This window comes from Sylvia atricapilla, chromosome W (genome assembly GCF_009819655.1).
Source record: "Sylvia atricapilla isolate bSylAtr1 chromosome W, bSylAtr1.pri, whole genome shotgun sequence".
Classification (NCBI taxonomy): domain Eukaryota; kingdom Metazoa; phylum Chordata; class Aves; order Passeriformes; family Sylviidae; genus Sylvia; species Sylvia atricapilla.
The window spans coordinates 2347193-2360292 of NC_089173.1; the positions used below are offsets into that span (position 1 = coordinate 2347193).

At 47.3% G+C, this 13100-nt stretch overlaps 1 protein-coding gene across 3 annotated transcripts in view; it reads left to right on the plus strand.

The window, feature by feature from the left end:
* LOC136373327 (DDB1- and CUL4-associated factor 12-like) overlaps nt 1-13100 on the plus strand; it is a 39222-nt gene continuing 26122 nt past the window's right edge. Inside the window, exons 1-3 of one of the 3 annotated variants that reach the window (XM_066338223.1) lie at nt 74-251; nt 381-1014; nt 1745-1999. In XM_066338223.1, coding sequence (XP_066194320.1) covers nt 943-1014; nt 1745-1999 — 327 coding nt within the window. In that variant the 5' untranslated portion in view covers nt 74-251; nt 381-942. Of the gene's footprint in view, nt 1015-1744; nt 2000-13100 lie in introns of all 3 variants that reach the window. The other 2 variants (XM_066338225.1, XM_066338224.1) reach the window with 2 other exon arrangements.

The following is a 13100-nucleotide window of genomic DNA, read 5'->3' on the forward strand; positions in this document are numbered from 1 at the left end:
ATCCAGTGAACATATGATGGGGACCCTGCTGCTGACATGCCAACTGTCAACACCTACTATCTGTAAGGCCCAAACTGGAGGTGATAAGAAGCAGGACTAAAACCACAGCCAAGAAGCACGCATGCTCTAAAAAGGCAGACCCAGGGAGGGACCATGCTAAACAGTTCCTGGAATATGTAAACTAGTTTGTGGAAAAGTATGAATATGCGTAATGATTTATGAATATGCAACAGGCTGATGTAATAGAAAAGGTATTTAAGGAGTGTCTCCGAAGACAGTAGGTGTGCTTTTGGCTGAATGCCAAGCACCCGGCCATCAAATCTTTGCTTTATTATCTCTGTCTCCTAATGCCTTTTATTAAACTTTTTAAATTTTACCAGGAAAGTGGACCTCGTTTTTCACGCCAGCGAGCGCCGCCGATACGTGCAGGGCAGCGGTAAACGGACAAGTGGCGAAGCCGGGAAGCTTCGCTCCGAGCTCCGCTGGGGCCGCCGCCAGGGGCCGCCGCCCCACCCCCGACGGAGCCACGCTGCCTGGCAGCCGCAGAGGGTGGGCTAGTTCGCCGCTCTCCCTCCTCCGGTTGCTAGGAAACGAGACTCGGGTGGGGTGGGACAGCCGTCGCAAAGGCACGGTGCAACTGTCGTAAAAACATATCGGAGAAAATGTCGTGAAGCGCAGTCGGTAGAGTCTGTGACGAAGAGAGTGACCGGGCCTGGCTCCCTGCACTTATTTGCCCCGTACTCCGGTGGCTCCCTCCCCCCTCTTGCTCCATGTGGGGCCCAGGTTGGGCTCTCGGCTTCTCCTTCTCCTCCTTCTCCTCCTTCTCCTCCTTCTCCTCCTTCTCCTCCTTCTCCTCCTTCTCCTCCTTCTCCTCCTTCTCCTCCTTCTCCTCCTTCTCCTCCTTCTCCTCCTTCTCCTCCTCCCCATTCTGCTCCTTCTCCTATGGCCCGGAAAACAGTTAGCAGGAAGCGGAAAGCGGCGACGGCTGCCGCCGGGGAGTTCCAGGGGGAGCAGGTAGGCAGGGGGCGCGGGAACCCGGGTATATGAGGGCAGAAGCCCACATGCCGATGCCTGGGGTGACCCTGACTGGAGGGTTGCCGTGTTCCAGTGCCCGGTTGAGGTAGGGGAAAAGGGTTAGGTCTTTCGGTGCCTGGGGAAGGTGTCCTGGGGGTGTGATGGTGGGGAGGAGTAGTCCCGGCCCCGGTGGCTGTCGGTGCAATACAGGGGGCAGTTTCCTCTCCTAGCTGCTCCCTGCCCCGGTGGCCCCGGGAGCTCTGTTCGGCCCGTAACCGCCGAGTCCCTGCCGCCCCCGAGCTGAGCGTTACTGCGAGGCGGCCTCAGGTCAGACCGGAGTAGGCCGATGAACGGCGCGGTCAGTATCATATGGCCCCCGCGGTGTCACCTCCAAACCTGGCTCATGCCAGGGGGCTGTCGGGGCTGCTTTTCCGTTTAAAGTGCTTCTTGGCGTTCTCTTGTCTCTATAAGCTTTTGGTGTCCCAACGGTGCCGAACCGGGGTGGATTGTTTTCAGTATTATGGCAGTGTTACTTCTTTAGCAAATATTTATGTTTATTTTATGTTGCTGAAGGCTTTATCACAATTTCTGAGTTAATCTTCGTGTATGGTATTATATGGGAAGTTTAAAAGGCTTCAGTATTTTGCTGAGAATATCTTTGAATTTTGAAGGCTTGTGTCTTAAGTTTGTTCTAGTTGCTTTATCTAAGTTAAATGCTTATTTTCCACAGTATGGGTGGGATCACTCAGTTCACAAAAGGAAAAGACTCCTCCGGGTGAAAAGGTCTGTGGTGTACTACCTGAAAGGTAGAGAGGTCAGGATGCAGAATGAGTCCAACTATCACCACTTGTTGCATGGATATGCAGCCCAGCAGCTTCCCAGCCTCTTGAAGGAGAGAGAATTTCACCTTGGAATCCTTAATAAAGTATTTGCCTCCCAGTGGCTGAACCACCGGCAAGTGGTGTGTGGGACAAAATGCAACACAGTAAGTGCCACCTTTCTTTTGCTTCTCACTTTTAATTATTCTACCCCCAAATGACACTTACCATAACTGAAGTATGTAGATAGTCAAGGAATATATTAGGAAATAATTAGGTGTGGATTCCAATTTGTGCACAATTAATTTTGAATGAAGGTAATGCTTAACGATCACCCATTCTCATCTGAAAATGTGGCACTATGTGTATTGCCCAAAACCTGAACATGAAGCCTATACCTCATGCAACATCTGTCTAATCCACATAGAGTGGTTTACATCTATTTGCAGGATGGCAAGCAACAGTAGGGTTCGATCTTTCTTCCTCTCCTGCAAATGTAAAGTTAATGAATGATGCTAGCTTTGCTAAATGGTAGCTAACATGTCTGGGAAAACTTGCTAGTAACACTCTATTTTTATTATGCTCAGTCTTGTACCATTTGGTTTTATGTATGATTCTGTGCTGCTGACTTGGGTCTGGAGCATCTCTCTTATGAGGAGAGACTGTGGGAGCTGGGCCTGTTTAGTCTAGAGAAGAGAAGACTGAGAGGGGATCTCAATTAATGCAGATAAATATCTCAAAGGCAGGTGCCAAGAGAATGGTGCCAGACTCTTTTTGGTGATGCCCAGTGGCAGGATGAGGAGCAATGGCCATAAACTAAAACACAAGAAGTTTCACCTCAACGTGAGGAAGAACTTCTTTACATTGAGGGTAGCAGAGCACTGGAATAGGCTGCCCAGGGAGGGCATGGAGTCTCCCTCTCTGGAGACATTCAAAACCCACCTGGATACATTCCTGTGTCATCTGCTCTGAGTGACTGTGCCTTAGCAGGGGCTTGGACTGGATGATCTGCAGAGGTTCCTTCCAACCCTAATGATTCTGTGACTTCAAAAAGTTGCTACAAAACTAAAAACTATGGTTAAACTTCAGATATTCTTCAGAGTAGCTAGAAATGTTCCAAGCTGAAAAAAATTAATTTCAGATCTTCAGGATTATCCTTTGCTTTTCCAGTTTGTAATTTTTTTTCACTCTAAATCTGTTTTCAGTGTTTAAATAACTTCCCTTGCTTATGTACCTTTACATGCTTTAGCAAAATTTGAAATCTCTTTGGACTCTGTCGTGTTTCAGATTTCACATTTCTGAAGCATCCCTTTATAGGAAAAAATTAAAATAATGACCTATGTGATTAATAAATGGAGGAGATCATACTTCTTAGGTAATGCTGTCTCTGCTGGAGTTAGTGGCCCAACTTCATTGGCTGAGGTTTCAATGTCATATATGAAATTCTAATTGAATTAGTGCAAAATCCCAAACCTGTTCTTTGCAGGTTGATTAGTGCCACAGAAATGAATTGAGCATTGTAGAGAATGTATAGATCAAGCAGCTCTAAGACCTCAAAGTATATCATTAGGTGTGATTGTTTCTTTGCCTCAAGATTTTTTTTTTTTTTTTTGCAAAAGTCACACTCAATGATCTGACCTGCAAGGGACAGTGTTTTTTGTTTTTGTTTGTTTTGTTTTTTCATTTCAGTTATTTTGTAATTATTCATAGTTACTGTAGTGGTTTCACATTCACCAAATTCTGGTTTGCCTAATTTAGTGTAGTGGTTTGAGTGTCTACCTTCTTTTAACTCTGGGAGATAGGATTTGGGAGAAAAAGGCAAAACAGGCCCCAACTTAAGGTAAACAGTTTATTAACACACGCTAAAGGAAAAGAAAAAATTAAAAAATGAAACCATCAAACACCTTTCCCCCTACCAGAAACTGTTCACTCTCCCACACAACATAGAGAGAAAACTATGATTTTCAGTCAGTTGCAACCATCTAAACATAATCTTGCATCACTTTAAGAGAGGAGTCTCTCTCTAGAGTTTCATGGAGACACTTGACACAAGAAAAAATCAGTCTGGTGGCTCTCAGTGTCACAAATCTGCAACCACCTGGAATTTTGCAGACTGTTCAGTCTCACCCATTAGCAGCCTTTCTTCTGGCTACTCATGGGCCTCGGCATATTTGGGGTACCATTTTAAGAATGCTTCTTCTGGTATAAAACAAGGATTGTCTTCTTCTATCTCTAAAATTGTCTCTATCTCAAAGGAAACAGAGACCTCCTTTTAGCCCAGGAGCCAGAGCTTCAAATCACTTTCTCTTTAGAATCATCTTCATCTCAAAAGCTGAGACCACCTTATTTTACCCCAGGAGCCAGGGGGCTTACTCTATTCAAAATTCTCAATTAAATCTCAATTTTATCAGTACAGACAACCCTTTGGCTAGAACCTGCATTCCCCCAAACAGCATTATGATATTACAAGAAATAGTCCATTTCTCCATGGTTTACATCCAGAGAAGTCCAGTCAAAAATGTCCAGTTCCTCCATCCCTTCTTCCCACAGTCTTTATCAGTTCTTTCACTGACTTTGTCTCATGCTGTCTCTCTACATTTTAAATCACTCTGCCTTCCATGGAGGAGGGAAAGGGTTAATGTCTTTGCCTAGAGTCTTTCTTTTCTCTCCAGCTGACTCCCAGTATGGAACTTCAAGGCTGAGCAGGTGATGGGGGTGGGGGAGAAGCATGTTCAGGAACGCTGGTAAGATGACCCTCCCCCACCCCTGGTCAGATCCAAAGTGACTCAAACTTGTATTAGCTCCCTGAGGCTCCGGAGAAAGATTTTCTCCTTCCTCCAGCCAGCAGCTCCGGCAGCCAAGCCAAGGGCACGGCTGCTGCGGCCCCTGGCACAGGGCCAGCACTGCTGATCTGCAATCTCCTCCTTCCCCCTTTCAGGAGCCGAGGGGAAAGAGAGGGGACACAGCAAGCCTGGGCCACTGCTCGCTGCTCGGGGGGACAGCGGCCCCCGGAGGCCCAGCTGGGCTTGGTCCCGACTGCTGGGGGGGTGACGGGGCCTGGACCTGGGCCTCTGACTTACGAAGTGTTGTTAACTTCTCCTCCATCCGGAAGTAAAAAGGAGTTGGCTTGGATACACTCAGCTTTCTATGGGTATTACCAAAAGTCACCTTCAGCTTTCTCAGTGGTCAAATCACATGCCAATAGAAAGAACTGGCCCCTGATAGCTCCCTGTCCTTTCTAAAACAAAGTGTAAGGTCCTGGCAGGGCAATATTCCATTAACCAAAAACCAAACTGTTTTAGCCTATGACAATGTAACATAGCAGGAGGCTTTCATGTGACACCCATGTCTGTCTTCAGAGTCTGGTAGTTTCTGTGCCAAGTATAGTGTGGATGGTAGAGATGCTTGTGGCTGCTGTTAGGTGCATGAAAGGATGAAGCAGGCAGCAGGAGGTCAAGCAGGAAAGCTCTCCTTTATTTTTCTGACTCCATATATATACGATTTTACAAAAAGGCCAACATTGGCTACACAGGTAGCCACCTCTTCGACCTTGTTGGTGAACATCACCATCAATCATCTTTCTCCTCCCATAGGAGAAGAATGTAAACAAATCCAAAAATATACATAGTTTACTCGAAGCTGCGTGAGAACAAAATGCAAACAGTGAAAAGCAGGCAAACTTGAGGCAACAGATGCCCTTTAGCAGGCAAAGTCTCACTTCTCCATCCTTTGTCATCTGTCAACATGTGCTGTCTCCCAACCTCCTGAAATTAAATGTGGAGGGTAAGACACAAAAACTGACAAATGTGATTTTGGCACTGAACAATTTCAATTATATCAAAGTGTGTGCCCATTAGGTAGTGCTTCAGAGTTTCACATCAAGATGGATTGTCTGATTGTGAGGTCTTGTCTCTGGAAATGTAGTTCAGTCAGTCAACTTGTTATCAAATCTCCAAAAACCGTAATGAGACTCCTTAATACCAGCTTTTTGTGTTAAAGATGGCATCATTTATTCATGCACCTGGAAGAGCATGGGAGATCACTTCTTCCTAACATGCCCACCAATTTCTACAAACGTGTTGCTAATATACAGTCACTACATGCATATTATAATTTGCCCATTACCATAAAAACCCTCCCATGTTCCCCAAGTTCCCAAACTCAGTCCTCGTTTTTCTGTAGCTGCATTCCTTAAGCCTGATGTTTCCTCTTTATCTTCCAGTGTCCTTGCTTGGAGAAAAATTTCTGCATGCCTTGCTTCTCTGCTAAAGGTCCTCAGACACAGTGTCTTCTCTGCTAAAAGTTCACAGTCACAGTATCTTTCTACTAAAAGCTCACAGTTAAAGTAGAAATTGAATTAACCTTCTTGGTATCTGCAGGGATTGAGAACATGGACCCTGCTTGCAAGCAAAGCCAGTTTATTACACTAGTTCACCAGTATTTATAGGTCTCTTCGTTCCATACAAAATTTTCCACTCAGACCCCTTTGCTCCTGTTCCCTTAGTAACACAATCTTCTCGGTTATGCTTTTTGCCAGCAATGTCTTTGTTACATCTTCCCTCGTCAGAGCGGTCAGCGTCAGAGGGTCAGAGTGACCAGACATGATGTCTTCACTTCTGTTCTTGTCTTAAGTTTCTCTCTTCCACAGCTTCCACTGTACCAGGGCCAAGAGGTCTGTGGCGCTACCCAGCTCAGCTCCTGTAGCTATCTGGTCTTCCACAGTATAAAATTCACTGGCTTCTTTTAGCACTGCTCACTTCTCAGATGTTTCTTTATATCATGGATTGTTTCTCTGCACTCTTTCAAGTAGGACATGGTATCAGACCCAGACAGCATGGGTTTAGGAGGGGTAGGTCATGTTTGATCAATCTGATCTCCTTTTATGACCAGGTGACCCACCTGGTGGATGCAGGAAAGGCTGTGGATGTTGTCTATTTGGACTTCAGCAAGGCCTTTGGCACTGTCTCCCACAGCATACTCCTGGAAAAGTTGGCAGCCTGTGGCTTAGACAGGAGCACTCTTTGCTGGGTTAAGAACTGGCTGGATGGCCAGGCCCAGAGAGTGATGGTGAACAGTGATGCATCCAGTTGGCAGCCAGTCACTAGTGGTGTCCCTCAAGGATCTATGCTGGAGCCAGTTTTGTTCAGTATTTTTATTGATGACATGGATGAGGGTATTGGGTCTTTCAGTAGTAAATTAGCAGGTGGCACTTACCTGGGAGCGTGTTTCGATCTGTTGGCAGGTAGGAGGGCTCTGCAGAGAGACCTGGAATGGTTGGATGGATGGGTGGAATCCAATAAGATGACGTTTAATAAGTCCAAGTGCCGAGTCCTGCATTTTGGCCACAATAACCCTCTGCTACATTATAGGCTGGGGACAGTGTGGCTGGACAGTGCTCAGGCAGAAAGGAACCTGGGGGTACTAATTGACAGATGACTGAACATGAGCCAGCAGTGTGTGCAGGCAGCCAAGAAGGCCAACGACATCCTGGCCTGTATCAGGAACAGTGTGGCCAGCAGGACCAGGGACGTCATTCTTCCCCTGTACTCAGCACTGGTGAGACTGTACCTTGAGTACTGTGTCCAGTTCTGGGCCCCTCAGTTTAGGAAGGACATTGAGATGCTTGAGCACATTCAGAGGAAGGCAACAGGGCTGGTGAGGGGCTTGGAACACAAGCCCTATGAGGAACAACTGAGGGAGCTGGGGTTGTTTAGCCTGGAGAAAAGAAGACTCAGAGGTGACCTTATCACTCTCTACAACTACCTGCAAGGTGGTTGTAGTCAGGTGAGGGTTGGTCTCTTTTTTCAGACAGCAACTGACAGAACGAGAGGACACAGTCTCAAGCTATGCCAAGGGAAATTTAGATTGGATGTTAGGAAAAAGTTTTTTACTGTAGGTGTTGTGGTTTAAAAACAAACCAAGTAAGAGGCTCTAAGTCAGAAATAAAATTTAATGAGAAGAAAAGGAAAATAAAATAGAATAAAATAAAATAAATACAAAAAGAAAAAAAACCAGTAACAGAGTCAGAATACAACCTGATCAGGGTGATGGAAACAGTCCAGACGAGGTGGTCTTCTTGAAACAGAAATCTTGTAGAAAGGTCTGGTAGCTCCGGTCCTCTGGGAATCCAGTGGGTGAGGGCTGCTTCTACTGTCCCAAATCCCAGCTTATATCCAGGTGAGAATGCTTGGCTCTTCCCCATGGGCGGAGCATCTCACAATGGGATGATGAGTCATGGAAGAGAGCCTTAATGGCCCATTAAAGAGAGAGATAACTCCCAGAGGGAGTTATCTCTGAGTCATGCAAAAGGCATTGATGGGCCATTAACTGAAGATGGTGATAGAATACACCCTAAACTACAACCCAGGACAATCCACCCCTTATTCTATTACCATCTACAACATGCCTAAATCAATACATTCTTACAGATGAATGCATATATACATACAGAATGAAACCTTACACACTGCTCTCACTTAAAATTAAGTCTCCCTGTGGTACACAACGGGTTTCTCCATCTTTCTGCATTACCCACCAAGTGTAGCCAGGTCCTTGAGCAAAGACAATCCCATGGACGGGTCTGCCTTTGCCTGAAGTGGGATTAATCCAAACACTCTTTCCTAAAATGCCCTTCATGTGTACCACAGGTACTTTGTCTCCATCCACTGTGTGTAAGGGTTCAGACTGGGCAGGACCACCTCGATTGATAGACCCTCGGGTGTTAACTATCCATGTGGCTTTGGCTAAGTTTAGTTCCCAATTCTTGAAGGTTCCCCCACCAAGTGCCTTCAGGGCAGTCTTTAATAGTCCGTTGCACCGTTCAACTTTCCCGGCAGCTGGTGCATGATAAGGAATGTGGTATATCCATTCAATACCATGTTCTCTAGCCCAGGTGTTTATAAGGTTGTTCTTGAAATGGGTCCCATTGTCCGACTCAATTCTCTCAGGGGTGCCGTGTCTCCAGAGGATTTGTTTTTCAAGGCCCAGGATGGTGTTCCGGGCAGTGGCATGAGGCACAGGATGGGTTTCCAGCCATCCAGTGGTGACTTCCACCATGGTCAGCACGTACCGCTTTCCTTGGCGTGTTTGGGGAAGGATGATATAGTCAATTTGCCAGGCTTCCCCGTACCTGTACTTCAGCCATCGTCCACCATACCACAGAGGCTTCATTCGCTTGGCCTGTTTGATTGCAGCGCAGGTCTCACAGTTGTGGATGACCTGTGAGATGCTGTCCATAGTGAGGTCCACCCCTCGGTCACGGGCCCATCGATATGTTGCATCTCTTCCCTGATGACCAGAGGCATCATGGGCCCAACGAGCTAGGAATAATTCTCCCTTGTGCTGCCAATCTAGATCCACTTGTGATACTTTCACCTTGGCAGCTTTGTCTACCTGCTCATTGTTGCGATGCTCCTCATTAGCCCGGCTTTTGGGTATATGCGCATCCACATGTCGAACCTTCACGGTCAGCCTCTCTACTCGGGCGGCGATGTCTTGCCAAATGTCAGCGGCCCAGATGGGTTTTCCTCTGCGCTGCCAATTGGCCTTTTTTCAGCGATTCAGCCATCCCCACAGAGCATTAGCTACCATCCATGAGTCAGTGTAGAGATAAAGCCTCGGCCACTTTTCTCGTTCAGCAATTTCCAAAGCCAGCTGGACAGCTTTAAGCTCTGCAACTTGACTCGATCCACCTTGTCCCTCGGTAGCTTGTGCAACTTGTCGTGTGGGGCTCCATGCTGCAGCTTTCCATTTCCGGTTAGCTCCTACAATTCGGCAGGAGCCATCAGTGAACAAAGCATATCGTCTTTCAGTCTCCGGTAGCTCATTATATGGTGGGGCTTCCTCAGCGCGTGTTACTTGCTTTTCTTCTTCTTCTTCTTCAGACGATAATCCAAAAGTTTCACCTTCCGGCCAGTTCGTTATAACTTCCAGAATCCCAGGGCGATTTGGGTTTCCAATGCGGGCGCGCTGTGTAATGAGGGCAATCCATTTGCTCCATGTGGTATCGGTGGCATGATGTGTGGAAGGAACCTTTCCCTTAAACATCCACCCCAGCACTGGCAGTCGGGGTGCCAAAAGCAGCTGTGTTTCAGTGCAAATCACTTCTGAGGCGGCTTGAACTCCTTCATAGGCAGCCAAGATCTCCTTCTCTGTGGGAGTGTAGTTGGCCTCGGAGCCTCTGTAACTTCTGCTCCAGAATCCCAATGGTCGGCCTCGAGTCTCCCCAGGCACCTTCTGCCAAAGGCTCCAAGACAAACCATTGTTTCCAGCTGCGGAGTAAAGCACATTCCTCACATCTGGTCCCGTCCTGACTGGGCCCAGGGCTACTGCATGAGCAATCTCTTGCTTGATCTGAACAAAAGCTTGTTGCTGTTCAGGCCCCCAGTGGAAATCATTCTTCTTGCGGGTCACCAAGTAGAGAGGGCTCACGATCTGACTGTACTCAGGAATGTGCATCCTCCAAAAGCCTATGGCACCTAGGAAAGCTTGTGTTTCCTTTTTGTTGGTAGGTGCGGACATGGCTGTGATCTTGTTGATTATCTCTGTGGGGATTTGGCGACGGCCATCTTGCCATTTGACCCCCAAGAACTGGATTTCTTGAGCTGGTCCCTTAACCTTGCTTCTTTTAATGGCAAAACCAGCTTTCAGCAGAATTTGGATAATTTCCTCTCCTTTCTTGAAGACCTCCTCTGGTGTATTCCCCCATATGATGATGTCGTCAATGTACTGCAGATGCTCTGGAGCCTCACCCTTTTCCAGTGCAGCCTGGATCAGTCCATGGCAGATGGTGGGGCTGTGTTTCCACCCCTGGGGCAGTCGGTTCCAGGTGTACTGCACGCCCCTCCAGGTGAAGGCAAACTGAGGTCTGCACTCCGCTGCCAAAGGAATGGAGAAGAAGGCGTTGGCGATATCAATGGTTGCATACCACTTTGCTGCTTTGGACTCCAGCTCGTACTGAAGCTCTAACATGTCCGGCACAGCAGCGCTCAGTGGTGGCGTGACTTCATTCAGACTACGGTAATCTATCGTCAGTCTCCATTTTCCACTGGACTTACGCACCGGCCAAATTGGGCTGTTGAAAGGTGAACGGGCCTTACTGACCACCCCTTGGCTTTCCAGTTTACGGATCATCTCATGTATGGGGATCACAGAGTCTCTGTCTGTGCGGTATTGCCGACGGTGTACTGTTGCTGTGGCAATTGGTACTTGTTGTTCTTCTACTTTCAGCAGTCCCACAGCAGAGGGGTCATCTGAGAGACCAGGCAAGGTATTCAATTGTCTGATGTCTTCTTTCATCACTGCGGCTATCCCAAAAGCCCAACGATATCCTTTTGGATCTTTGAAATATCCATTCCTGAGATAGTCTATGCCGAGGATGCATGGGGCCTCTGGGCCAGTTGCGATAGGGTGTTTCTGCCACTCGTTCCCAGTTAAACTCACTTCGGCCTCTAATACAGTCAGTTCCTGGGACCCTCCTGTTACTCCTGTAATAGAAATGGATTCTGTTCCTACATACCTTGATGGCATCATGGTACATTGGGCCCCAGTGTCAATCAATGCCGTATATTTTTGTGGGTCAGATGTGCCAGGCCATCGGATCCACACAGTCCAGTAGATCCGATTGTCCCTTTCCTCTTCCTGGCTAGAGGCAGGGCCCCCCTATTCCTGGTCATCGCATACGTTGTTCTCTTCCTGTAAATGAGTTGCTGAGGTTCCTTCAAGAGGATCAGTCATATCATCATTCCTGTAACGTCTGGAGTTCTGTGCACGAGAGACCGGAGCAACACTGATTCTAGATGAGCTTTTTGTGGTAGGCATTTCTCTTTTCAGTTCACGTACCCGGGCTGCTAAGGAGGAGGTAGGTTTTCCATCCCACTTCTTCATATCTTCTCCATGCTCCCGAAGAAAAGACCAAAGGTTACCTCGGGGTGTGTATCCTCTCTCCCTGGCTGGGGGACGCCTGCTCCTAATCGCAGAGACTCTCGTCGGCTCTGGTGAAATATCGTAAATTTCTTCCTTAAGTTCTTTTTTCAGTTTCTGATGGCCTTCTTCAATTAAGTTCCTGACTTGCTCAGCCAGTCTTGTTTCCACAGATGAGACATGGGCACGAACTGGGGCGGTGACAGTGTCCTCGTAAATCCTTAGTTTATTAGCCAGGACACCCACCTTGTCCTCACCTTCTCTCCATTGCAGTGTTGCCAGGTAACGTGAGTACATCTCTGGTCCAAGCCGTGCAAATCTCAACCACATCCGTGATGTGCACTGGACATCATCTGGGCTCTTAGGAAATCTCTCATCTTCTGCAAAAATGATCTCCAGCACAGCCAATTCCCTTAGGCATCGGATACCTTGTTCTATTGTGTTCCATTTTCCTTGGTGCACTAGGAGGTCTTCTTTACAAAGGTATCTGTCTTTCACACTTGTTAGCAGTCGCTGCCAGAGGCTGAGAGTTTCTTGGGTTTTTCCAATTCCCTGGTCAATGACCACATCCCGGGACAGTGATCCCAGTTGCCTGGCCTCAGTTCCATCCAGAATGGTGTCATTGGCTGCAGCATCCCAGATGCGGAGCAGCCAGGTGAGGATGGACTCGTTGGTCTGACGGGTGAATTCCCTTCGCAGGTCCCGCAGCTCACCCAGAGATAGAGAGCGGGTGATGATCTCTGTCTCTGTCTCTTCAGCTGAGTGCGAAGGTCCTGCTCCATCCTCGTCAGTCGCTATGCGGACTGATTTGCTCCTTGATTTCTTCTTCTGAGTGGTGGCAACTGCTACTGGTTTAGGCTGTTCTGGTTCAGTGACGGTTTGTGTGGAGATACTGACAGCACTTTTGGTTCCTTTCTCCTCTGTGACAGTCTGTGTAGTCGTCGATGCTATTGCTTTGCTTCTTTTTACCTCTTCTACTTCTTTAAGAACATGCTCCAACACACCATGTAGTGTTTTGATTCTAAGCATGGTGCAGAGAAAACAAAGCAGGACTAACAAGAACATTATGCTGTCCTTGGCATCCAGAGGGTACTCAATATTTTCAAAAACTGCTGTGTCATTCCTGAAAAGCTGGAAAAAAATCATTCTTTACTCCTCCCCACAGGGGCTGGGTGAGATTGTTGAGGCTCCAGACGTAGCATCCTAGACTAGAACCAGAATACAAAACTGGGTATATATTCTGAATAATGTTCATTGCCTCAGATTTTATCAAGCAATGGACATAATAGACCAGTAAAGCAATTTTAGTACCATATCCTGGTCTATGCAGGAGTATTAAGGCCGGCA